At 32.4% G+C, this 26,036-nt stretch overlaps 3 protein-coding genes across 5 annotated transcripts; 1 reads left to right on the forward strand and 2 right to left on the reverse strand.

The window, feature by feature from the left end:
- The first annotated feature begins 489 nt into the window (after nucleotides 1-489).
- LOC127105670 (EPIDERMAL PATTERNING FACTOR-like protein 8) lies at nucleotides 490-2,028 on the forward strand. Its single transcript, XM_051042872.1, has 2 exons — nucleotides 490-799; nucleotides 1,634-2,028. The coding sequence occupies exons 1-2, from the start codon at nucleotides 709-711 to the stop codon at nucleotides 1,873-1,875; spliced, it is 333 nt and encodes a 110-aa protein (XP_050898829.1). The 5' UTR covers nucleotides 490-708; the 3' UTR covers nucleotides 1,876-2,028.
- A 12,616-nt stretch (nucleotides 2,029-14,644) lies between these two features.
- Nucleotides 14,645-16,666, reverse strand: LOC127100551 (26.5 kDa heat shock protein, mitochondrial). Its single transcript, XM_051037774.1, has 2 exons — nucleotides 16,310-16,666; nucleotides 14,645-15,222 (listed from the first exon to the last, which is right to left on the reverse strand). The coding sequence occupies exons 1-2, from the start codon at nucleotides 16,569-16,571 to the stop codon at nucleotides 14,843-14,845; spliced, it is 642 nt and encodes a 213-aa protein (XP_050893731.1). The 5' UTR covers nucleotides 16,572-16,666; the 3' UTR covers nucleotides 14,645-14,842.
- A 699-nt stretch (nucleotides 16,667-17,365) lies between these two features.
- LOC127100552 (uncharacterized) lies at nucleotides 17,366-20,139 on the reverse strand. 3 transcript variants are annotated; one of them, XM_051037777.1, is made up of 6 exons: nucleotides 19,929-20,139; nucleotides 19,731-19,841; nucleotides 18,630-18,885; nucleotides 18,169-18,259; nucleotides 17,798-17,864; nucleotides 17,366-17,657 (listed from the first exon to the last, which is right to left on the reverse strand). In XM_051037777.1, the coding sequence occupies exons 3-6, from the start codon at nucleotides 18,742-18,744 to the stop codon at nucleotides 17,604-17,606; spliced, it is 327 nt and encodes a 108-aa protein (XP_050893734.1). In that variant the 5' UTR covers nucleotides 18,745-18,885; nucleotides 19,731-19,841; nucleotides 19,929-20,139; the 3' UTR covers nucleotides 17,366-17,603. The 3 variants fall into 3 exon arrangements, with proteins under 3 accessions (XP_050893734.1, XP_050893733.1, XP_050893732.1); XM_051037776.1 differs by lacking the exon at nucleotides 19,929-20,139 and having other exon boundaries at nucleotides 18,630-18,880; nucleotides 19,731-19,847; XM_051037775.1 differs by lacking the exon at nucleotides 19,929-20,139 and having other exon boundaries at nucleotides 17,798-17,909; nucleotides 18,630-18,880; nucleotides 19,731-19,847.
- Between the last annotated feature and the right edge of the window lie 5,897 nt (nucleotides 20,140-26,036).

The raw sequence follows: 26,036 nt of genomic DNA on the forward strand, positions 1-26,036 counted from the left end.
GGTTTTGCTCTATCTTAGTCTTTGCATGTTGAATCATGGTTTTTCATTCTTTTTTATCTGTTTTTAGATATTGTGTACTAGAAAAGACCAAACAAGTGTTTTCACCATTTTCATAAATAAATTGAATATTTTTGTATCATTTATTTGTGAAAAGTTAATAAATATCTATGTATTTTGCATATCGATGTATAATATGAAAAAGATTATTCTCTGTCTCTTCCTAAATGATACTATTTTTAAAATAATTATTTTTTAAGGTGAAATTATATTCATTCACAAGTTTAAAAATTTTGAATATGTTAAAAAGTAAGTAAATCTTTATAAAATATGAATCATCTCATTCTCATTAATGAAAGGACATATATGTAAATTTGAAGACTACATTGAAAAGAGGTAGGGTCACATATTCTCCACATTTGAGTCAGTCAATGTATGATTATTATAAATCCAAAAGTCTATTCTCCAAATTCCCAAAAGGACTGAAAAAAATTAAGCAACATGCATTTTTTTCACTGTGTGTAATGTATGAATTTCACTTTTCATTGGTGAAAAACAAAACCATGGAATCAGAACACTGTCTCTCACACAGGAAACATATTTGTCAAACATATTTAAAATCTCTTCATTTCTTTCTATCACAAAACACTTCATTTACTTTTCTCAAACAAACACCTCTTCACTGTTTTTACTTACTTGCATCAATCACTTATGGCTCTACCTGCTACATCTTATCATCTACATGGACTTAAACTTGCAACAATATTCACTGTGCTTTTCATCTTTTTCTTCTCCATATCAGGTAACCTTATAACCTATTCAAGCTAAACAAAACTGTTTCAATTTTCTGTTGACAATTATTTCTACAAATCCAAATAGTTCATAATTTTGAGATTTTTTTTTCTTTTTTTGAGATTTTGTTTCTTTTCTCTCTACTCTTTTAAAAACTAGAATTTATCCTTTTTTTAACGAAACTTTTATTATTATTATTATTATTATTATTATTATTATTATTATTATTATTATTATTATTATTATTATTATTATTATTATTATTATTATTATTATTATTATTATTATTATTATTGTTGTTCTATTATCAATATTCAATTCATATTTTGGTTCTATTATCATTTGTTAGTTAATTAATGGAAATTTAAAAATATATTTAATTTTGTTACTAAATGTTTTGGATACAAGACTTTTGCAAAAGAATTTAAAATAAAATAAATGATATTTTTAATTTTCAGTTTAATATTATTTTTTAATTAAGTTATTTAAAAAATATTAGATGTATCACTTTTAATTTAAAGTTTTTAGATTTGTAATACTAGTAAACATAGTAAAATTAATATTCTATTTTATTATTTTATTAACGTATGGAATGAACATTTGAAATTAATATCATGTCTAATATTATTTTTTAACTTCAATTTATAATTATGAGAATATATAAATAATTCATAAAATAGTTTATATAATAAAATCATGATATTTATTTCTTATACAATTTTTAAAAATATGTGAAATTGATAAAGATGACAGTAATTATTATTATAATAGTTATTATGAGTGAGATGGAACATTTTTATTGCCAAGATCTTTATTCTTTTTTCTCATGTATATGCTTGAACAGGTGCATCAGTGATGTTGGAGAAAAATGAGAGTATGGAAGAAAGGAAAATGGTGATAGGATCAAAGCCTCCTTCTTGTTTAAACAAGTGCATGAATTGTAAGCCTTGTGTCGCAACTTTGGTTATTCCAAATAATAAAAGAAGAAATAAGGGTTTCCAACTCTTATCTCGTGGTGATCAAGATGAGACCTATTATCTTCTAACATGGAAATGTGTTTGTAGAAATAAGCTCTATCAACCTTAATTGATTATTGCTATCATTATTTGTTACCATTAATTATTCGTGTATGAATGAAGAAAGATATCAGGTTAATTTTTTGTATTTTATGTGTATCCACTTTTGCGATATATTATATATACATATATTTTAATTGGAAGTTTATTGTTTCAAATTTAATTTAGGTGTGTCATGGGATAGTTGAGGAACATTGATCTATCTCTCAAAAATTGAGGAAGGATAAGACAGAGACATGCTGACCTTTCTTCTCTAAGGATTAACTTATTAGATGATAGAGATCTAAAATTTGATTCATATAAAAAAATGCAAATAAAATTTATATATTCGAACGAGTTAAATCTGTTTTTCACCCCTAATTATAATGATATCTAGTTTTAGATGTATGAATTTGAACACACGATGTTCTAATTATTTTCATTAGAGAATTATTTACTTGAGTGAAATATTAGTCATTAAACAGATATCAAACACTAATATTAATCTTTGTACTTTTAGTCTCTACCTTCCACTTAAAAACTTAAAAAATATTTGGAGCAACAAAAGAAAAAGTAAAAGATCATATATCTCTAGATCCTGTCCACATAGTTCAAGACAATAATGTATGTACTTCATTCATAGTTAAGCCAAGTTCAGAAATGGTAGGGCAAGGGTTCATAAAGTACATCAAAATAATTTCCAACTTCTTGCTTAGTTTTATTTGATATTTAAAATCAGTGTTAATAAAATTGAGAGTTATTAATTCTTATTACTAAAGCATTTTTATCCCAAAGACTTATATTGTTTTGTATTTGATTTACCATCCACTACACCAAAAATTTAGTAAAAATTTATAAAATTATTGGAAATTTTAAAAAGAATATTAGAAAAAAATTCTATGGAAAAATACCAGTACTTTAAATTTCCGACGGTATTTCCATACCAGAATTTTTTAAAATTCCTGTACGTACAAATAAAGTATAAATAAAGTTTTAAAAATTGTGAAAAATTGAATAGACAATGAGGTATTGATTTTTTTTTCATAATTTTGTGAAATAAATAATCTGATAAAGTAAGTCTTCAATAATATATATATATATATATATATATATATATATATATATATATATATATGTATATGTATGCGCTACATATAGGAATATAAAATAAAATATGATGATTTTGTAACTTCGTCTTTTCGGTACAATTATGTCTCCAAAATCAGTGACAAATATATATATATATATATATATATATATATATATATATATATATATATATATATATATATATATATATATATAATGGAAAATGTGCTACATATAGGAATATAAAATAAAATATGATGATTTTGTAACTTCGTCTTTCCGTTGCCTAATGCGTCTCGTATATGCTGCTTTTCATTCTTTTGCATCTTCGGTACAATTATGTCTCCAAAATCAATGACAAAAGACAGTGGACATCATGTTTCAACTTTACCTTAACCTAATGATTATTGTTGACAAAACCAACAACAATGATTTTATGTCTACATGTATACATAAGTGGAGCTACAACAATGGGGAAAATGTGATGTTAAGTCTCTTGGATATGAAGACAAATATGACACTATATCTACAAGCAATAAGGTAACTCATATTTTGGAATCGTCATCCATTTATCATTTCTCTGCACATCAATGGTAGTTACTCGCAACGCACTCCTAACTGTAGAGATTGTGTCATAGAATAATTTAGAATACAATTGAAGGAACTTGAGTATCAAATTGCGTTTGAATAAAGACCACGACTCTTCGCTCAATCCAAGTAGAGTTGCAATAACACAAAAACCACAATTTTCATCATTACCAACATCAACAATGTCATCAATGTATGCATGTAGGAAATCATGAAACTGAGACAAGTAAACATCTCTCGAAGATTCAGTGGACGGTTGACTTCCAGTTGGTTTTATGCATGATCTCTTCGTAGTCTGACTCCCCTACGAGCCCTCAACATACTTCCACTATGAAGGATCACGATACACATCACTCTTTTGACCCTTCACTACGCCAAATAAGGGAAAAGAGGGCGCTTATTTTGGCCTATAACAGCGCTTTTAAGCGCCCTCTAAAGTGGCGCTGGCATAGGTAAAGACAGCGCTTTGTTTTCCTGGAGAAAGCGCTGTCTAAAGTGGCCCTTTAAGGGCCACATTATAGTGCGCTTTCAGAAAAAAGCGCCCTCTGGAGTGGTCCATAAAGGGACACCTTAGAGGGCGCTTTCTGGAAAAAGCGCCCTCTAAAGTTGTCAATGTAAAGTGTTTAGAGGGCGCTTTCTGGACAAAGCGCCCTCTAAAGTTGTCAATGTAAAGTGTTTAGAGGGCGCTTCCTACAGAAAGCGCTCTCTAAAGTGTTAGTTATTTTAAAAAAAATTGTTTGAAAAACAGTGGATATTTAATTGGTAACCTGTTCGCATGCTGCAAAAATGTAAAATTCATATTGATTTCATCCTTTAATCCAATGTTATACACCATTAATCCATTGATATATACAACATGAATCCATTTATATATAACATTAATCCTCCATATATACAACATTAATATATGATTCTTTGATCAACAATGTACAACAACATATTCATGATTTAGTAAAAGTACAACAACAATATACAACATATATACAACAACAGCATACAACAACAACATTCCATACATATATGTACAACAATATACAACCTAGCTATATGATTCTTTGATCAACAATGAATTGACACAATTCATCCTTCATTTCATCCAAATGAGCTCTTGAGTAAGATTTGTATTCCTCAAAGTACTACAATTAAGAGAATAAAACATATTCATGATTTAGTAACAAATTAGATGAAATATCCGATAATATTAAAATAAACCCTAAGTTATTATTCCATACCATTTTTGGGATGTCTATACGATTCAACGCAATGATATCTCTCATAAATCTCAATACAAAAAATCCGCAATCGACCGAATTGTTTTGCTGAGGACACTACACAGAAAAACAAACAATATATATATAGTTAATTTCTTACAAACACTATTATAAGCAAAAAAAACAAACACTATTATAAGCAAAAATAAGATACTTAATATATACCTGAACTCTGACCCAGGTAATGTCCTTCCTATTACGGTAATTCTTTTTCGATCTAAATTTTAGTATTGCCCTAACAAAATAAAAACGTATATTGAGATCAATCTGACAGACATAATTAAATATACAAATACACATGAATATTTAGGGGAATTTCACTTACGCGTCAACCGTCTTCTTCATACTCGGATATTTACTCCAATCACCCGATAACGAATCGAGATAATACACCATTAGTCTCAAAAGATCCATAGCAACCAACACCCAGTGACCACTGTAAAATAAAACAAAAATTTAGATGCATGAAAATTTTCTACGTAAAAGATATACATAGATTAGAATGAAATTATTAGAAAGAAAATCTAACCCGTTGCCAGAATTAAACGGTAAAAAATACAAACTGAGTGTAGTATTATCGCCGGCCGCCATGAATCTATCGACTAGTTCATTCTTTACGGATGTTGGATTTTTCGTTATAAACGTTGTGTTGATACGGGAAGCAGCAATAAAATTGAATCGGTTACACAATTCAGTTCCCCGCATCAATGTTACATACATATACCTTAAATAGAAACATAATAAACATTAGACTACTCATTGAAATGTGTAAATAAATTGTTCAACTAAGTAAATAATAGATTGATCGGAGTACCATATGTATGTATGAATGACAGCGATGCCCAATTCTTCGTGTTCAAAAAGTTGTTGCATGTCCTCCTTTGCAATTATTTCGGAATGAGCAATTCCGAAAACACCTTCATCAAAATCTACACTACGGATGGCGCCGTGCATAATATCGGACTCTTCCACCATTTTCTCAAGACGCATCATAATTTGAAATTTTGTCCCGGACGTCGTTGGAATATCCTTACCAGCTTTTTTCAACTTTCGACCGGGAACCTAAAAATTCATATAAATTAAATCATGACTTTTTGTGATGCAACAGAATCGTTGCGTATATAATTCAATGGGTATATATATTTGTACCTCTTTTTGAGATGCAACCGACTCGATGCGTCTTGAAATCCCTTTACCAGCTTTATGTGTGGGTCTTGTAGGAGTCTAACATTACCATGTAATAAGGATTGATTAAATATCATAATTGTAGCTGAATTGAAATGTGAATACTAAATATTCATAATCATTTAGAACATATATACCTCGGCATCTGGGAAAATTAGATCTGACGGTCATCCAACAAAGGATTCGACTGCATCTCGCATCAACGTTGTCTCTGAAACAACGTCAGGTAATGGTAGAAGCGCGTCGGTATCTAATACAAGGTCAACCGAAACTTTCATATATCCCACCGGGAGGGGATTATGGTGAAGTAATTCACCCGAAGTGTTGTGCACTTTTCCCTTGCCAACTATGCGATAAGTTGGTGACGATAGATACAGCTGACAAGGTGTAATGCCCTAAACCAATAATAAATGTTATTGTTAACGTGTATATGTGTCAAGTAAAAAAGTGCTATTTTAATTTCATAATAACATATATAATTACCTCGGGAAATTTCGGTTGACAATTGATACTAGCTCGGTCACTAGTATCTTTTGCCTCGGAACCGCACCTTTCCTCTCTATACCTTGCATTCTCCTTTTGCAGTTCGAGTACTTGTGCCCTTAACTCCGCCAAGGTCTCCATCACCTCTTTGTTGGTAGGATTTTTTGTTTTTGGTTTTTTATAAAATGACGACGGAGTCACACCAAAACCCTTACCCCTCACACGACCGGAATACTCAGGAACATTTAGTACTCGACTAAGTACGCTCCTGCAATCCTGGACCTCGGTTGAAGGTAAGGTTTGGGATAAAGTCTCCTGAAATATTATTAGAGGAGATTAAAAATGAATTATATGTCTAACAAAATTTTCGATATAATTAAAGAAATAATGTTACATATACTTACACATTCGTCATAAACATTTTGAACCGCTTCAACGACAGCCCCATCCTTCCCAATCCGAGCAGCCTTCCACAATACGTGCTCCGGAAGAGATGTTGCGTCACTTTTCTCCTCGGCTAGCTACAAATTGAATCAGATTATAAGATCATCAATTATAACATATTGTGACAATGTATAAGCTCATAGCATTTGAATATACTCACAATTCTTTGTTGTAACCGTGCATATCCCGTACGCCCTTTTTTGTACGGATACGCGGGTTTTGATGCCCTTTTCCGATTTTTGTCGCTTACTTCCTGGATAAAAAAGTTTAAGGCATATTAGAACCAAGTAACTTAACAATTGTATAATACCATAATTAATAGACATTACATGGAATTTTTCGTTTCTTCGTTTGGCGACAAAGTTATCCCATTCTTCGGCTGAAATAATCTCCGCATACTTCATTGGCCGTTCTGCTTCAACAAAGTTTCCTTCCTCATCCTTGAGAAATTTGTTGGACAAAAAGGATCGAAATCCTCGGAGTCTTTTTCCGGCCAATTGAATACAATATTTTTGCCGGCTTTCATCGATGTGAAAGGATCTCTAAAAAACATACAAATTGAGTGTGTTATTATAAGTAATATTATAACAATATATGGTCAACAAATAGTCAACAAAAAAAACATATAATAATATATGGTAAGTACCTGTATCTCGGACCATATTTTTTCTTTGCCAACCTTCAATTCCGGACTTCTCCAATTATCACATGTAATCGGAATATGTTGTCGAACAAGGGAACCAATGTAACTTGCCAACATTGAACCGTTAGGCTCAATTAGTTGGTCTTCAGCACTCCAATGTACTTCGAATTTTTCACCCTTGTCTCTTGCACGAATGATTGACTTCATAACAGTCAATCCTCGTTTGATTTCTTTTTCAACATTGTTACGTGATCCACTCGCGTCATGGGTATCGTCTTGGTTAGCCATTTTATCTGTAATATAGAAATGATTCAATAAGACCCAAGTAAGACAATGACCATATTCGTGAAGCTACACAAAAAACACATTCATATACCTTCCATTTCTCTCATGTTACAACAATCTAAACTCTCTCTTTTTTTCATCATTATTGAATACAAACTCACACACACCTACTGCATACAAAAGACCAATGCAAACTTATGGTGTTTGGAACATGAACAAACTTGCATCCATAATCATCAAACTTCCAAGCACAAGCTCAAACACACTCCAAATGACACCAGTTTTCAATCAGAAATAAAAAACCTTACAACAAGGTGCTCATGAACACCATATAGTGCTCGTTTGCCCTAAACAACATTAATCAACATAATGCACAAAATGTAAAACTCAGTTTAGAAAATGCCCTAATCAAACACCTGAAGAAAGTGAACGGTAACGATGGAGAAGAGAAATACCTTCAAGGTGACGGTAACGATGGAGAAGAAAGTGAACAGCGACGGTGGACGCAGATAACTCAGTGAACGTGAACGCAGCAGCAGAAAAAGGCGACGGCGACGACGACGGTGAGGGAGGGAGAACGAATGGAGGACGAGAGTAATCGTAGTAGAGAGTAATCGCAGTAGAGAGAAAACCCAGTTACGTAAACGAAATAGCATATAGAGAGGGAAAATAAAGAGACATGCAGTATATATGTTATAATTTTAATGTTTAATAAAGGGGACCTTAGAGGGCGCTTGTGTAGAAAAAGCGCCCTCTAAAGGGGGCCTAAGAGGGCGCTTCTAAAAGCGCTCTCTAAGGCTTTCCAAAAGCGCTTTATAAACTGGAAATGTACATGGACTTAGAGAGCGCTTTTTTAAAAGCGCCCTCTAAGGGTACCCTTAGAGGGCGCTTTCATAAACGCGCCCTCTATTGGTGTCCCTCCATTTCCTCATTATTTTTTCGCTTCACTTTAGAGGGCGCTTTGTTACAAAAGCGCCCTCTAAAGTGCGCTGTCTATTCCTCCTTATTTTTCTCTTCACTTTAGAGTGCGCTTCTTTAAGAAAGTGCCCTCTAAGGTGCGCTGTCTATTCCAGTTTTTGGCGTAGTGCTTTCTGCTCTTATTAACTTCACTCTTTGACTTATACTTGACTGGTGGTGGACACATAGAAGTTGTGGATGGATGTGTTAGTTCCCGAACCTTTTTCTTCAACACCATTTTACCTACAATATTCAAAGTACTAAAATATGTCTTCAACTCTTCACACTTTGCATTTAAATCCAACTGTGTACCACTATTTACATGAGTGACCTTGTGCTCTTCAATGTGTAATTTCTTCAAAAATACATTAATTTGATTCTAAAGGCACGTGACCACCTTCTATTTAGAAATCGGAAAGTTGACACGCACATGGTAGTAACCCATGTGTTGTTCTAATGAAGCAACCACATGCATCTTGGTTGACACTAACAAATTTTACCTTTTCTACCTTTTTTCCAATGTGTTGTATACAGTGTCTTGAAACGAACCGTGCAATCTGGAATAGAATTAATTGTTATAACAATATTCAATGTTGACAATACTTTTTTGAAACGACACTCTGATTGAACCTAGCTCAAACTTCAACTTCAGCATAAATCTCCTCAGCTCATAGTCAAAATATTTTTAGTCTCCAATGAGCAGACTCCACCCTAAAAACCATAAATAGAAATATATGTTATTATGTTTAGTAATGTTATAACTTCAAACTCATATCCATGTACATGTTCATTGTTGTGTCCCCTAAATGAGTGACTTTATTAGTTCAAGCAGCAACAAACCTTTCTTTATAAGATTTTAACCATGTTTCACTCACATACTTAACAAATAAAGCGATATCAGCACAAGCAACCTCAAAGTGCTTCAAGTGTTCCACGAACTTGATCTCTCTATTTGGATACATGATGTTGTTCCATATATCCATCACATGTTCTTATCTTTCTGATTTAACATACTCCTTACACTTCGTGCTAACGTTTTTTTAATATGGAACGAACACAACAAGAGTTGAATGAGGAAACACAACTTCCATGACATTCATCAACGCCGTTTCCGGTCTGTCACCACAACCAGTGGTTGAAAATTCTCTAAAGAGAACAACATTTTGAGCTTCTCCAGTGTCCTTATGAATTTCTCCTCCCTTTCGTGTTCCAAATAGGAGAAGCCAATCGAAAATGTCAACTTCGTTGACGTAACACCAACGGTCTCAAGTAGTGGTAGATGATACCTATAGGATGACAATGCACAATCAATAATCAACAGCTGACCAACGATCAAATAAATCAAAATATGCATTTTTAAAGTAGCCATTACCTATTTGTTTTGTATGTGTAATCAAAAATCAACACCAAATAAAATATATTCAACAACATCACTGAATCAGGATGTGTCCAAAAGATATCAGCAACAACATTTGAGTCGTCTTTATTTCTAGTCCAATACATGTATTTCTCTCCATGAATAAAGCTCAACAACACTTTCATTTCTGTCAAAGGACCTCTCTTGCTCGTATTTAATATAGTTCTAGCTTTATACACTTGGGTAACACTTGTTAGGTTTTCTGAATATTTTGTTTCTCAAAGCAGCAACTATGTACTTTTGAGCCATATTGTACTTCGTCATATCATTCACAAACCGTCTTTCATGATCTTTTAGACGGTCAATTGTGTCATGGCATCTAAATCCTTAGATAATTGATTATTGTGCAACTCGCACCTAACCATCATCTTCCAACCTCGACATAAATCTCAGCCTAAAAGAACATTTAACTTTAGTACTATAAATGTCTTATGAGGACTTATTTCTTTGAGATGTATTCTTCCTTTTATAGTTTTCTCCTCTCTCACAATCAATAATAAATTTATTTATCCTCCCTTGCATCCCAGTTTTGATATCATAACGAACAATGACAAATAGGTAATGAATTGTGCCCATGCTAATACTTCGGATCCAGAGGGAAATATTTGCCATTTATAACATATAAAGAGTAAATTATCAATATCATGGAGACGCAAAAACCTTTAAATTTTGAATAGGTTAAAAAGAAAGCATACAATGTCATTGGTAAAGAAGTGCGTATAATCTGTACCAGAATCTATAGATGACCATTCCGGTTCTGGACCTCACAAGTAAAGCATTATTCTGCACTACTGAATTTTTTGAACGTAGGCAAATATTCCGGTATACCAGAATTTTTGAAATATCGAGTACTTTGAGATTCATACCAAATTTTTCAAAATTTTCATTAATGTTTTTTTGTTTTTTCAGACAATTACAAGACTTTTCAGATTTTTCGATATTCCTTCACCGACAATTTCAAATATCCGATAAACTTACCTGTTGTATCCCATAAAATATCAGACTTTTATATATTTTTCGGTATAAATGCAAACTTTTCACAAAATGTGAAAATAATCGTACTTAAAATTTTGAAAATAATTATCAAATTTGTTTGATAATTATAGCTTAGGAAAAATGAAACTTATGCCCGATTGTAATTTTCAACGTAAATAATACATTGAACATTTTTATCAATATACAAATATGTGGAGGTGACAAGTATAACATGGGATGGCAGGTTAAATTCCTACTCAATTACTATGACTTTATCACTTTTTTTATGAACTTAGACATTTCTTCTTATAATTAAAAAAATTAATATTAGTTTGACGCAAAATTTTACATTCATATAAGATTGGGTTAATAACTAATAAAAAAATGTTTTTTAATAATATAGAAATATTTTTTTTATAAAATATAAAATTGTTTTGTAACATAAATATAAGATTATGTTATTAATCAATTTTATCATTTCATTAACCATAAAAATATATATTATTAACTATTTTTTTATTTATTAAACATTTTCACTGCTTCACTAAACAAAACATACATAACACTAATAAATCACCCTTGATTTAGAATTTCAGACATTTTTTCGACTAATCCTTAGGTTAGTAGTATCCTTTTTAATGATGTGTCTTCTAGGTTGTTCTTGATCACTAATTACTCTAAAATGAATTTGGGAGATGTTGGTCGTTGGGTTGATGAGAACCTCATTTGAGACTTCAAATGGTACATACCTTTCTTTGTTCATGAATTATCTATTATTGACGAGTTTATTTCGATCACCCGAGATCATATTTTTTCTTTGAACAAACATATGTAGGAATTAAAGATTTATTGGGGTTGACAATTTTCCAGTGTCCTTCGCTAATCAATATCTTTTCGTTTTTACTAATGCTCCAAATCTTTAATCCTTCATTGGATTTTCGTCTCTTCCTCTTATTTAGGACAGTTTGGCACCTTTTAAGGTAATTGTTTTCTCTGGACAACTTCTCATGGATATGTTTCCTTCTAAAGATAACGTATTCAAGAGAAAAGTTATTTTTGACTCATATTCTTATCGCTTGTTCTTTCTATGGAAATTTGTTTGAGTCAACTTCCCACTTGTTCGCTACTTTTGATTTAGTCACTAGTGTTTGGTATAGGATTTTCATAAGATTGGGTTTGCAAATAGTCCTTCCTATGCATATTAGTCTTCTCTTTAAGAGTTTCTTTTGCTTAGGAGGTATGGTCAAGTCTACGGAGGTTCTAATATTCTATGATCTGACATGGTGTGGCCTAGACCATTTGGAAGGTTAGAAATGAGATTATGTCTTCGGATATTATGACAAGCGTGAAAAACGTGGAAGGGAATAGTTGTTTTTTTTTGGCTTGGAAATGATTCTTGCGAAAATCAATGGAAAATTCTTGCACTTTCAAATAATGGTTTCACAATCTCATCCTTTGGATTAACCATAGCGGATCAATACTTTGGCATGGTTTAGATCGGCGTTGGTCCTTTCTTCTTCCCTTGGTGGTTTTTGATCCAACGTGGTGTTGATTTGAGATATAGTTTATTCCTTCTTTGTGATGTAGTCCTTAAAAGGTGGTGTTTGTTCAGATTTTCTTTTTGTGGCTTATTCATTTTTGAAATTGTTTTTTTTTCCTTATCTATTTATCGTCTCTTGTTTTTTGGTGTAGCTTTTGATACTCTTTGTGCCAATTATTTGGACAGTTGTATTTTGTTTAGAATTCTTATCCTTTATTATTAATATTATTCTATCTTTAAAAAAATAAAATAACCACTTTAAACATTGAATTATGAATTGTATTAACCAAGTGTAATTAAGAAAGATGATGGTTTAAGTGTCTCAAAACTTGACACTCAATTCAAGAGCCTCTTTGATTAATTAGTGAGCTTAAGTTATTGCCATCATGCACGTATGGAGAAGAAGATCAATAACTCCACTTATTCATGACCATCCAAAACCATTATCTTGAATTTTTCTCCACTACTTGAAGGAGAAGAGCCATCCAAAACGCAGCGGAATTTAAAATTTCTCCTTTAGTGATCCTTACGAATGGGCATGGTCAGTGATAGAATCGTTATCTCTTGTGACGATTGTAAACTTTGATGCAGATCTACGGAGCGATCACGAACGTTGAACGATGACAACGCCTCTACTCAGTCCACACGAACAGATTCCTTCAATCTCAGTGCTAGCTGTTACGAATGAAGGCTTTAAGTGTGTGTGTGTGTGTGTGTGTGTGTGTGTGTGTGTGTGTGTGTGTGTGTGTGTGAGAGAGAGAGAGAGAGAGAGAGAGAGAAACGAAATTGCAACTGCACAAATGCTTCTACACAAGGGTTCTATTTATAAAACCATTTGTGTGGGCTGCAAGCTAAAGAGCCCACTCAAGTGTATGTGGCTCATATCTTATAATATGCCAAAATCACTTAAGCGCGTGGTACCTTACCATATTTCGTATTCTACTTAAATACATCGTACCTTACGATGTTCTACAATTCACTTAAGGGCACCGTACATTACGGTATTCCTTAATTACTCTATCTCTCATCAATCCGTCCTTTTGTGTGTGATCCTGTAGGTTTTCGCGGCATTGGCAATTATATTAAATCGCATATTTAACATAATAAACAGTGAGCGGTATCTAGCAACACATCACTGCTATCCAAGACACGAAAATGTCATGTGATCTGACAAATCCTTTTGTGATAATACTTATGTGTACAATTACCTTTTTGCCCTTATGTCTATATTGAACACAAGGCATAGACCGTGTCATCCTTGTCCAGTTCAATATTGGGCTCATACGCAGGATGGGCAAATTCCATCTAGGCCACTCATGTCCCTTAGCATGCTTCGTGGAGTATCCATCAATTGTCTTTATTGTCATCCAGTTACGGACAATGTTTGATCAGCAATAAGGCACTCGACTCTACATCTAGGGTCCATAGTGGTTTCAGGTCGAAGGGTGGTATACACCATTATCACCATGAGAATAACTTATGACACTTTGCATAACAATCTATATAGTATTCTCATAGCGGGTCAATCCAGTATAAATACTACTCTTAATATTCATACCTATGTTTAAGACTTGATAACTCATTATCCATGATTCATGAGATGTGATCATCAGTCTATATACATAATAGTCTTAATGCTTTAATATTATCCCACTTCACAATAAAGCTCGACTACGGATACTTTAAGAATAATGTCCTTGTGTTTAATGTGATCTCATGATTAAGTAACATTAAACGGACTAGCTATTCTAGGGACTTTATTAAACAAACATAATAAAAAAAAACTTTTTATTATTAATAAATAATTCGATACAAGTACCACAAGTATTGCCTCTAGGCTTATACCAACACTACCTTCACTCAAAGGAGTAGGCGCATTACAATACTGACAGAGAGAAAGGTTCATACTAGAAGATATAAGACTTCTTGAGAAATCCTTCTTTTATATTACAGTCCCAACTGAGGAGGCAATGTATTTCAAAACATAAACTAACATATGATATGAAATGTATGGCCACTTATGATTATGATTCAAAAAACTACACACAATGCAAGTCACAAACATCACAAATTCATTACAACTTCACCACACTCTACACAATCCCCTTCACCATCATCAGATCAGTCTACATTCACATGCTTAACATCTTCCTTAACCTTCTCACACCTAGGAATGGTAACAACCAAAACACCATCTTTCAACTCAGCCTTAATTTCATCAACCTTAGCATCATCAGGCAAAACCATACTAGTATTATAATAACCATAAGATGATGACCAATACTCATTACTATCATCATCTTCTTTGTGTTCTCCTTTAATTGTCAAAACTCCATCGCCAACTGTTATGTTCACATTCTCTTTGGGGATTCCTGGCATGTCATACTTTAGTTTATAATGGTTGTCACTTTCTTTGACTCGTCCGGTTAATGACCATGGTGTCAAATTCATGTTCTCAGTTGCTTGCATTAGTGCATTTCCGAGACTTGGTGGAAACAACTCTGAAAACCAAACACAATATTTTTACAAGACCAGTTATGAATGAAAATTAATTCCTTTGACTAATTGTGAATGGACATGGAGGAAAGACAAGAAATTTGTATGCGTGTTGAATGAGTTTGGGATGTGTGTTCATTTTAATGTGAGTCATATAAATCGTCTTGGATCGTGTACCTTTGAATTCAAAGTTTGTCATACAAACATGCTGTTTTGTTGCTGACCCGAATATTCTATTCATAAGATTAGACATGTGAAATTCAAAATGAGGTTATTTAGTTATTTATTTATTAGCAATATATAATTTATTAGAAGGAGAATATTACGAAATAGTATATAAATTTAATTGATATATATAGATAGTTGTAAAGATATTTTATACCGTTTAATGTACCTGTTAAATCTTAAATTATATTTGATTTTTATTTTAAAATTTTTTAAAATAATTACTATTTTTAAAAAGAAAATAGTATATATAATGAAATAGATAATTAAGACATATGTATCTATTTATATAATAAATATTTAAAATATATATAAAAAACAAAAATAGTATATAATAAATTTTTAAAATGTTATATATAAGAAAAATAGTATTATTATTTTTATCTATTTAATTGTTATATTTAAAATATTTTTTGTATTTATATATAGAAAAGTGAATTTATTTTTTATTATTAATTTAATAGGAGTACTATTATTGAAAAAAATCAATACATGTAAGAGTTTGTGGAAAATATTATATTAAAATACTACAAATATAAAAAGTAAATTTTATAATTAAAAATAAATAAAAAATATAATATAATAACTTATACTACCTCCATCTTTAAATATATTTAAATATAAAAAAACTCTGAATTTTTTTTGATAAATTGATTTAAATTTTAAAGTGAATTGATTATTTTTTTATAAATTTATTCTAAATTATGTTACATCATTTTTTCCAATTTGTAATAAATATTTTTACATAAAAATATTAAATAATTATTTCTTCTAATAATATTCTAGTATATAATAATATTATATAATATTTCTATCAATTTTTTAAATTCTTATAATGAAAAAAGAAAGTAAGAAGGAGAAAATTACCAAAAGGAGTAGGAAGAAAGTCACGATCGAGGTTTCTAGAAAGCCATCTTCTACCTCTCCTTTTTGCCGGTAACAACTTTGACTTCTTCTTATCTTCCGAGATAGCTACTTCACTTCCTTCAGATTTTACCTTATCACCAACACCAGTTGAAAACCTTGCAACCAACTCATTATTAAACCTATTGTATTGCTTCTGCAAGGTACCTCTGGATAAGGATACATTTTCCTTTAACTTTTTAAGAGCCAAACGTGCCAAAGCCATTTTGTATTTACCTTTCTTTGTTTTCTACTTGTAATAATTGAAGGAGTTGAGATACCTTAAATAAGGATATGTATGTCTTGGTTTGGATACTTAGAGAAGTGTCTAATAGATTCGAGAAAACACATTATTACATTATATAAATGATAGGATTCCAAGAGTGTTCTAGAGTGGTAAAGAATAATCAATACATGAAGCTTTGAGCAACTTCTACACATCTTTTTTTATGGGCCTCGTTCAGTACTTAACAAATTTACGTCTGGTCCATAAAAATCAGAATGTTGGGCCTGACTCAAATTAAGGCTTCTCTTTTTAAATTGTGTATACCTTTTATTAGTTAGATTAAAATTCCAAAAAAAATGAATTTAAGGTTATGTATGGTGTAAAAAAAAATTGTGCATAATCAATATACTAGTGAGTAGTTATAAAAAAGTCAATATTGGATAACCTCGCCCAATTACACCTTCAAACTGGAAGAACCAGCAAAACTCTCCATCAAGTTATTTGGGTGGGTGAGAAGTTAAATAATTAAGTCAGAAACAAAAATGAAAAAACATACCATTTCAGATGTATTAACACAGTAGTTGTGATTCATACATGCTATATTGTTTAAATTTTGAAGTATATAATATAATATGGTTTTTGAGATAAAGTTTCTAGAAATATGAATTTTAAATGTCATGTTTCATGAATATGAAAACCAAGTCAGAAATCCATTTCCTACATATTTTTGGTCAAATTTGACAGAAAAACACAGGAAATGGAAGTGCAGCAACCATGCAGTCAACAAAAGGAGCTTTTCAAAACTTGCCTCTTATGGATACCAGAGAGGAAACGGCAATCAATTAAATAAAGTAGAATACAATCATCTTAACGCCTGCTGAGAGAAATTACACTCTTTGGCATATAACAATTGATATACAAACTCTGCAACATATTCATTCAGTCCCCTTCCTCCTGTTTCTAAAGAAGCAAGATCTAAAATTATTTCAAGGATCAAACAAACGAAACTGCACTTCCTCAACCTTCATCGGCTCAGTCATACAGGCCATCCTGTTCCCAAACGTCCACAAGAAAATCTACCATTTCCTATTAATCAGTTTTCATAGAAGCAGACAATCACAACATTATTTTTCAATCATAATTGCATACATGGTTGTTAAACAAGCGAATAAACCATCCATATAGAGATTAAATTAATGGCTTATTCTTCAGAAATAGATGCTTACAGCAAGGGGGATGGGCTGACGGAATGGCTTGTTGTTTGTCAGTAAACTTTCGTATGTTGCATTCCAACTGCAAAGCCAAAAAAAATTGGCAACGCACAGAGAATAAGTTGTTCTGACAAGATCAACACAGAAGTTCATATCTTTATTAACCTATTAGAATAGTTTCACAACACGCACGCCAACATGAAACAGCTTAAAGAAAATGTATAACAGGCTGACTATAATGTCTTTTGGGATAAAATTAGACGTGTGAAAGAAAATAATAAAAGCTTACAGAAAAATGTGTTTGCAGTAATCCTGACACAAATCAAATTACAGAAATAACAAGTTTTTTCCAATAGAATTAATCCAACGGCAAGGATGTTATTCACCTCAATTTAGGTTCTCGCAATTGTTGTGTTTTATTCTCGGACTTTTTATTTCCAACCCAACGCTGTCGAGTCTGATTCCATAGAATTAGACCTGCAGCCAAAAATATTTTCATAAATATACTCAAAAGTAAGATAACTAATATGCCTGCTACTATCTTATCTTCCAAAATTTTGTCACAACTTAATATAGGTTCGGAGACAATCACCGGGATATAAATAAGACAACAAAATGCAAAACTGGCCAGCAATTTCCATGAAGCTTGATATATAATACAAAGATAACTAACATGAGATTAGAATGAAGATTCAGTGGGCAAAAGGGAACATAGTCGCATTCAGTTACCACTATGCAAGTCCAAAACATTCCCTTTTATTTTTCAAATTCCAGGATAACAAAAAACAACATAAAAATACAAAATGCTTTAGTAAATTATGTGCACAACAAAAGCAATGAAGAATACCATGATTTACAAACTCAGGCGGGTTGTTGGAAGAACTGCCATGAGGAACGACAGCTTGGTTAGTTAGACTGGTTGAAGATATACTTCCTTGTGATTGAACAGCACTGTTGTCCATATCATGCGTGCTGGTGGTCCAGAAATCCTCCGATGTACTAGGTTTATCCACTGGCTTGCCTACTATTATAACCCCTTTCGACGGTGCTTCCACAGTAGTAACTAGTACGGGCCTTTTATAGCATCCAACACAACCACTGCTCTGTTACAAATCACATTAATTTCTGTTATGTACCACATCATAATTATAATCATATATATGTCATTATTTCCTAAAACAAACACCAGTGTTGACAAATAACCATAGCTGAATTTGAACGATTGGCTATTGTTTTGCAATACGTTATTTTGTACAAAATATTTTCAAATAATCGCGCCATAGCAGCGCTGTGCTATAGCATATCGGAATTCGAATGAACCCTACTCTCCAAATAATCGCCATAGCAGCGCTGCACTATAGCATATCGAAATTTGAATGAACCCTACTCTCCAAATAATCGCCATAGCAACGCTGCACTATAGCTTATTGGAATCAATTCTGCAGAATCAATTTACAAACATAAATAAATTCTAGCTTCAAGGAGAATGAATTCTGGAGGCAGAACCAATTCTACTTTAGAAGAATCAAACACCTCAAAATCATTTCAAAATCAATTCTTTGTTTTTGACTCTTCCAAAAGCTAAACAAAACATACACCAAGATCAATATCACAAAAATCCATCACTTAAAATCTACTTTCTCACCATAGAACCGAACATACACCTAGTAATTAATCCCAAAACACATACACACAGCTTCCTATCCTCTATTCCACAAACAGAAATGCAGGTATTGAACACCATAACCCATATTAAATAGAATCATTTTCATTAAATTTAAACAATCATGTAAATCAAGAGGGAAAAAAGAGGGAAAACAAGCAAACATGTCATCAATCAATACAGGAGAAAACAGCAACACCCATAAAGATACAAAAGGTAATCGAAGTAAAAAAAGGCAAAAAGAACTAAACTTTCTAAAACCATGATCAGATTCAGAAAACGTACCCCATATGCATGTAACTTCCGAAACACCCCAAAAAAACCTAACCAAATTAGATCTCCCACAAAGGAAATCGAAGAGAAACGAAGAAGACGTAACCCGATTCCAAAGCAACCCTAACAAATCAACAAAAAAAAATCAAAAATTGATGAAAAACACATCAAAATTGATGCAAAATTGTGAAATCAAAAAGAAGAAGGAACCTTTAAGAGGTGGAAATCGATAGTGTCGGTGTGAAATTCTTCATTAATTTGTGAAACCGATGGGTTTCTCTCTCTCCCTTCAGTTCTGATGTGCAACGACACGCAGAAGAGATGGGATTGCTTTTGGATTCTTCTTCTTCTTCGACTTCTTTCTCTTCTTTCTCTCTCTCTCTCAAAATGAAGAAAATAAAAATGAATAAAATTATTGCAAGTGGAAGTATTTTAACCATTGATATACTTTAATAAATTTTATTTTATATATGAGGGAAGTTTATTTTTTAACTGTATTTTTAAAATAACTACTACCATTAATGTTGGTGTAAACTACTAATTTACATTGACTAAACATATTTTATTTGCAATGTTGACTAAATATATTGTATTAGATAGATTAGGTGCATTATTGATGGAAATGTATGTTGTAGTATTAGATAGATTAGGTGGTGGTTTGTTTTTGTGTATTGTAATATAAAATAGAGAAATTAAGACATGCATTATTAGGTAAATTTGACTTATAATATATTAACCTTTAATAAAAAATAAATATTTTTATAATAAAAAAATTGAAAATTTAGACGTGTATAAGAAAATATGTTGAATTTTATTAAATAAATATGGTATGTGTTTATATGTATTGCATTTATATATGTCACTCGTTAAAAGTATAAATGTGTGACAATTTCTAGTAATTAAAGGTTGTCATAGATTTTAAAGTTTAATGTGGGATGAAGAACTAGCTCGCATAAGGGTGAGAAACTCATAATATATGTATTTTGTATTTGAGTTAAGTTGTCTTTAATCATGGTGTTAGAGTACTTATAGTCACATTGGGACTGAATCCAAGACTTCCTTGAAAATAGAAATCACTCCGGGAATGGATAATTTGTTTCCTTATATTTAGAGGAATGTGATCTACCTCCCATGTCGTTACAGAATGAGAACACATCACTCACCAATTACCAAGACGGATGACTAATCTCAAAGGAAAATGAGATATCTAAGAAATAGGCGATTGATTATATAAAGAGGCGATTGAAACCCCCACGTCACCTTTGAAGACATTCTCACACATATAGGGGCGAAGTGATTTAGTTTCCTCGTTCCTCATTCGAAAACTCTATAGGGGGATCGAAAGTGGGACATTTTTAAGAAGTGAGACATTTTAAATTTGGACTTTTCATGTGAAACATTTAGTGGAGTCTCTCATGAGAGATATTAGTTGGGTTCCTCATGTGAGACATTAGTTGAATATCCCAAGCGAGACATTAGTTGAATCTCTCAGACGAGACATCAGTTGAGTCCCTCAGGTGAGACACTAGTTAAGTCCCTTAGGCGAGACAATAGTTGAATTTCTCAAGCAAGACACTAGTTGAGTCCCCCGGGCAAGGCACTATTTGAGTCTCTCATGCGAGACACTAGTTAAGTCCCTCAAGCAAGAGGCGGGCTTTCCATAAGCAGGTGACCCTGAGACACGTCTCCAGGTGTCTGTTGGAGGGAGAAGCATATGAGACATTCTAATGTTATGAATGATGATTTAACCCTGGGATGTTGTTACATTTGCAAGAAAAACAAGTTTTACAATTACCGTATCAACATAGACTAGCGATTTTAAAGACCGTTCAATAGTTTTTAAGATTTTAAGTAGTGAAAAGGATTGTGTATTGGTTGTGATACATGAAAGTAAATAACATTAAAAAAAAGATAGAAAAAATAGAGATTCCAGTGTTAACAGAAATAAAAATTATTGGGGGTTAGTTTCATCATTACATATTTATAATGCACATCCATAGGTCAAAAATATGTTCACCTACTCGGATATTGATATTATCACGTGTTGCTCTCATTCGTATCTTCTTTCGATCTCAACATCATGAGATTAGTGCATTATCCAATAGTCTGATATCTTAACTATTAATCAACGTAAGATGTAACACCCTAAACCCCGCTAACAATTTCAGCGCATAATTTTAATAGAAACTATGATCACATAAGGTGTCACTCGCATCAAACGCATAACCTGCTCCATAACACAGGTTACAACAAAATAGTTTAATACATACATTTGCACCTGGGATGTTAACATGACATTCAAACTCATTTCATTTGTACTTGAGATGTTTACACGACATCGAACTCATTTGATGGTTAAGGTGTCATCGCAGCAGAATCATTAATAAAGCAATTAATCAATAATATTGCAATTCACAATGTCTATTCTCCTAAATGTTAACTTCATAACATAAGTAAAAGGAGTTCATAACAGACAACTCAAAATAACTTAGACAATCTCAACAACATAAATAGTCTCAAATTCAAACATAAACGATATAAGAATCAATTTAAGTGTTTATCCTTCAACCCGATGTTACATGATCAAAGCAAAACACCAATAGTCAAAGCGTTAAACTAAAGAAGTAACTCCAGGAGCTATCTTCTACTTACTTCAGCAATGCTACTCCTGAGTATCTGCACGATCTCCATGTAAAGGAAACATTTAAACAAAAGGAGTGAGAAATACATTCAAATAATTTAACGGTGCATAAACAATCATAGTAGATTAAATACAATACAGCTCAAACATAATTCACTATGCACCACAACACATGTATTCAACTTTCACTCACTTCATAATAATACACAATCAATATGCAAATGTGACTTTCAACAACATCAACAGACTCATATGCATGTGGTACCGATCTCAACAATAGTTCTAATTAGGAACCGAGTCCCAATCAACTACGAACCCATGGGCTTCACCCAGCAAATATTAAGCCCTACACCGAGCTCCAAGCTACAACATTAATTTTGGGATAATTACCGGTCACCAACATCAAAACATGTAATTGCCTCTTTCACAACAACGATAACTTATGATGCATGGATGAATGTATGCATCATCACAACAACTCAATAATACATACGGTATCACATCAACCGCATAATTTCCTATACAACATCAACAGGATAGTTTCACATTGAAACTACACATTTCAACTTAACATGTTATGATTATAAGTATAACAATTCATCTCATAATCACATCAATATTATCATAACAATTGCAACAACATAAACATTATCACTATAACCCCATCGATCATCATACTTAAAATAGTAACACATTTCCAACACATATAGTAATTCAACTTCAATGAAATTATTAATTCATATACATGCAACTCATCTTTAACTCAACAACACACCATGACATATCAATTACACTCATTACGTATAATACATCATTTCATATCATACGTTAGCATATCGACAACACCACTAACACAATCAACACAAACATATTTAAATAATTATTTAAAATACGAAACGGAGTCGGAACCAAGCAAATGAATATGTTCTAGAAATCTTAGAGAGTCTATGTGATTCTTATTTCAGGACTTAATATATCAATCGATTCAGTTTAGTCAAACCACAAGAACGGGTACTCACATCTGGCATAATGTTTCGCCTGACTTCAAAATGCCAAAACCTATATACTTATGAGAAAAATTTGAACATTTCTAGTTAAAAATATCATTAAATCCTCTTTCTAATGCTACTGACATCATCTCAAACAGACTCACGAGACTCCAGTTACACTTGAAATAAGCTTACCAACGCATGACCGAAATTGCAAACATTTATCGAGACAGACCGCTACTGTTGTAGCATTTATAGACATAATTTCTCCATTTATACATAAATATTATTGCGTTAGCTTTATAACGTAACTAACGGGGCCTTAAGCGAACTTACGGAGCTCAAGATATGCTTGAAACAAGTTGATCAATACTCTCATGTGTTTTCATGTGATTTCCTTACAAAAAATTTCACTCTTAAACTCATTCTTTTATAACTTAGACATATCCTAAACATCCCCTAACATGTCAAAATAGCTTATTTCAAACATCTATTATTATAGGTCAATTACCTACTGTTATTTCACTATAAACCTATCAATCAACATTTAATTTCACAAAATCCTCATAACTCTCAAAATCATTAATAGAGTAACTCAATATTATTATTACTTGTGTCAGACCATCAAGAGAGCGATAATCTTTAACAGCAATGCATACCAACATAACTCTAAAACATATCAGAGTTACTCAAGTAATAACTCTGACAACTCTAACATAACAAATCTTCAACACCAAAATAGCTTATTTACGAGTTGCTAGCACAATAGATCAATTTACCACCATAGATCATCACATTAACATTAATCTATCATCAAATCAAACAATTTAACATATACAATCATGAATTCCATTGATTTCAAGAACACAACAATAATATGTCAACATAGAAAATTGTAATTCACACCATGGCATATAAAAACATAATTATCATTAAATTTCCATTAACATTCATCACAACTTAGAGGAAGAACAAACCTTATAGGAAGTTAAGGGTCCCTCCACTCTACACTTCATTGTACCTCTATTATTGAACCAAATTCCCACTCTTACATTGTATTTCCACCAAGCATTCTAAACTCCTCAATAATGGTGATTTTCTCTCTCTAAGCTTTATCATTCCCAATTGCTCTTGTTGCCTTTTTTCTCACAGAATATGTATTGTAAACTCTATTCCTTTACAATTCTCTAAAAACCTAGTTCCCTCATTAGACTATCCTCATCTTAACCTTAATATTTTTTCATAATGCCTATCTTGCCATCAATTACTCATCATAAGTTCAATATTTCCCTTAATTCCTCTATTCCTCTATTCACCTATTTTCTCTTTTATTTTATTTAAATAATTTAAGTGAATCGTTATTTTAGTTAATAAAATAAAATTTAAATTATTCTATCAATCTCTAATTACCCCCACACCCTAATATCAAGTCACACACTCTTCCTTTCACCCACATTTGTTTAACCGCAAACATAAACTAAATCAAATAAATACGCAAAAATTATAATTAAATTAAGTAAAATAATTTACTAAAAATGGGGTGTTGCAACTCTCTCCCACTTAAATAATTTTCTCCCTCGGAAAATTCTTATGCAACAGAGTCGAATACGACTCTTTAATCTGCCCCTCAAGCTCCCGAGTCATGTTTCCACCACCTGGTCCTCCCCAAGCTACCTTCACCAAGGTAATATCTTTTCCACGAAATTGCTTCACCTCTCAATCCTCTATCCTCATGGGTGATGTCTCGATAGTCAGGTTATCACTCACATGCACATCATCCACTTGGACCACATGAGACGAATCTGAAATGTATATCCTCGATTGAGACACATGAAACACATTATGTAGATTAGCAAGCAATGGTGGCAAGGTAATCTGATAGGTCACCTCCCCTATCCTCTGTAGAATCTGGTAAGGACCAATAAAATGCGGAGTGAGCTTTCGAGACTTCAAAGCTCAACCAACACCGGTTACCGTAGTAACTCCCAAAAAATGCACAGTCTACCCCTTGGAACTCAAGTGCTTTCCTTCTTCTATCATGATAACTATTTTGGCGACTCTGAGAAGCTTCCATCTTCCCATGAATCACTTTGATCTTCTCTATGGTCTATTGGATAATCTCAGGTTCAATTACAACACCTTATCCTAAATCATACCAACACAAAGGCGTCATACACCTCCTACCATACAATGTCTCAAATAGTGTCATTCCAATACTCAAATGAAAATTGTGGTGGTATGTAAACTTAATCAATGATAAAAGCTATCACAAGAACTTTCTTGTTCAAGTACGCAAGCCTTTAACAAGTCCTCCAACGATTGAATAATCCTCTCAGTCTGACCATCTTTTTGCGGATGGTAAGTGGAACTCAACTTCAGCTTAGTTCCAAACATAACTTAAAAACTCTCCCAAAATATTGATCTAAATCTCGAATACCTATCCAGAACAATACTCAAAGGTATACCACGCAGCCTCACAAAGTTCATAAAAACGCTATCTGATTTCCACTCTGGAGTATTCAACGGTTGCATCAGACCTAACGACTTCTAAAGCTCAATCTTCGACTTCTGGAAAATCAAACACGAATACACAAATTTAGCAAATTCAAATCAGATATCTGACGGATTAACATGAGACGATCTATCAAATTCAAATCAGATATTTGACTCTTAATGGTCTTTTAAAGG

This window comes from Lathyrus oleraceus, chromosome 7, assembly GCF_024323335.1.
Source record: "Lathyrus oleraceus cultivar Zhongwan6 chromosome 7, CAAS_Psat_ZW6_1.0, whole genome shotgun sequence".
In the NCBI taxonomy this organism is placed as follows: Eukaryota; Viridiplantae; Streptophyta; class Magnoliopsida; order Fabales; family Fabaceae; genus Lathyrus; species Lathyrus oleraceus.

Excerpts from the sequence above, each read along its gene's own strand:
- LOC127100551 (XM_051037774.1), bottom strand. The coding sequence starts at position 16,571 with ATGGCTTTGGCACGTTTGGCTCTTAAAAAGTTAAAGGAAAATGTATCC. Across the intron at positions 15,223-16,309 it reads CTTTCTTCCTACTCCTTTTG|AGTTGTTTCCACCAAGTCTC; the intron begins GTAATTTTCTCC and ends TTTGGTTTTCAG.
- LOC127100552 (XM_051037775.1), bottom strand. Across the intron at positions 18,260-18,629 it reads GCCTGAGTTTGTAAATCATG|GTCTAATTCTATGGAATCAG; the intron begins GTATTCTTCATT and ends TTTTGGCTGCAG. Across the intron at positions 17,910-18,168 it reads TTGCGAGAACCTAAATTGAG|AACAACTTATTCTCTGTGCG; the intron begins GTGAATAACATC and ends TGATCTTGTCAG.
- LOC127105670 (XM_051042872.1), top strand. The coding sequence starts at position 709 with ATGGCTCTACCTGCTACATCTTATCATCTACATGGACTTAAACTTGCA. Across the intron at positions 800-1,633 it reads CTTTTTCTTCTCCATATCAG|GTGCATCAGTGATGTTGGAG; the intron begins GTAACCTTATAA and ends ATGCTTGAACAG.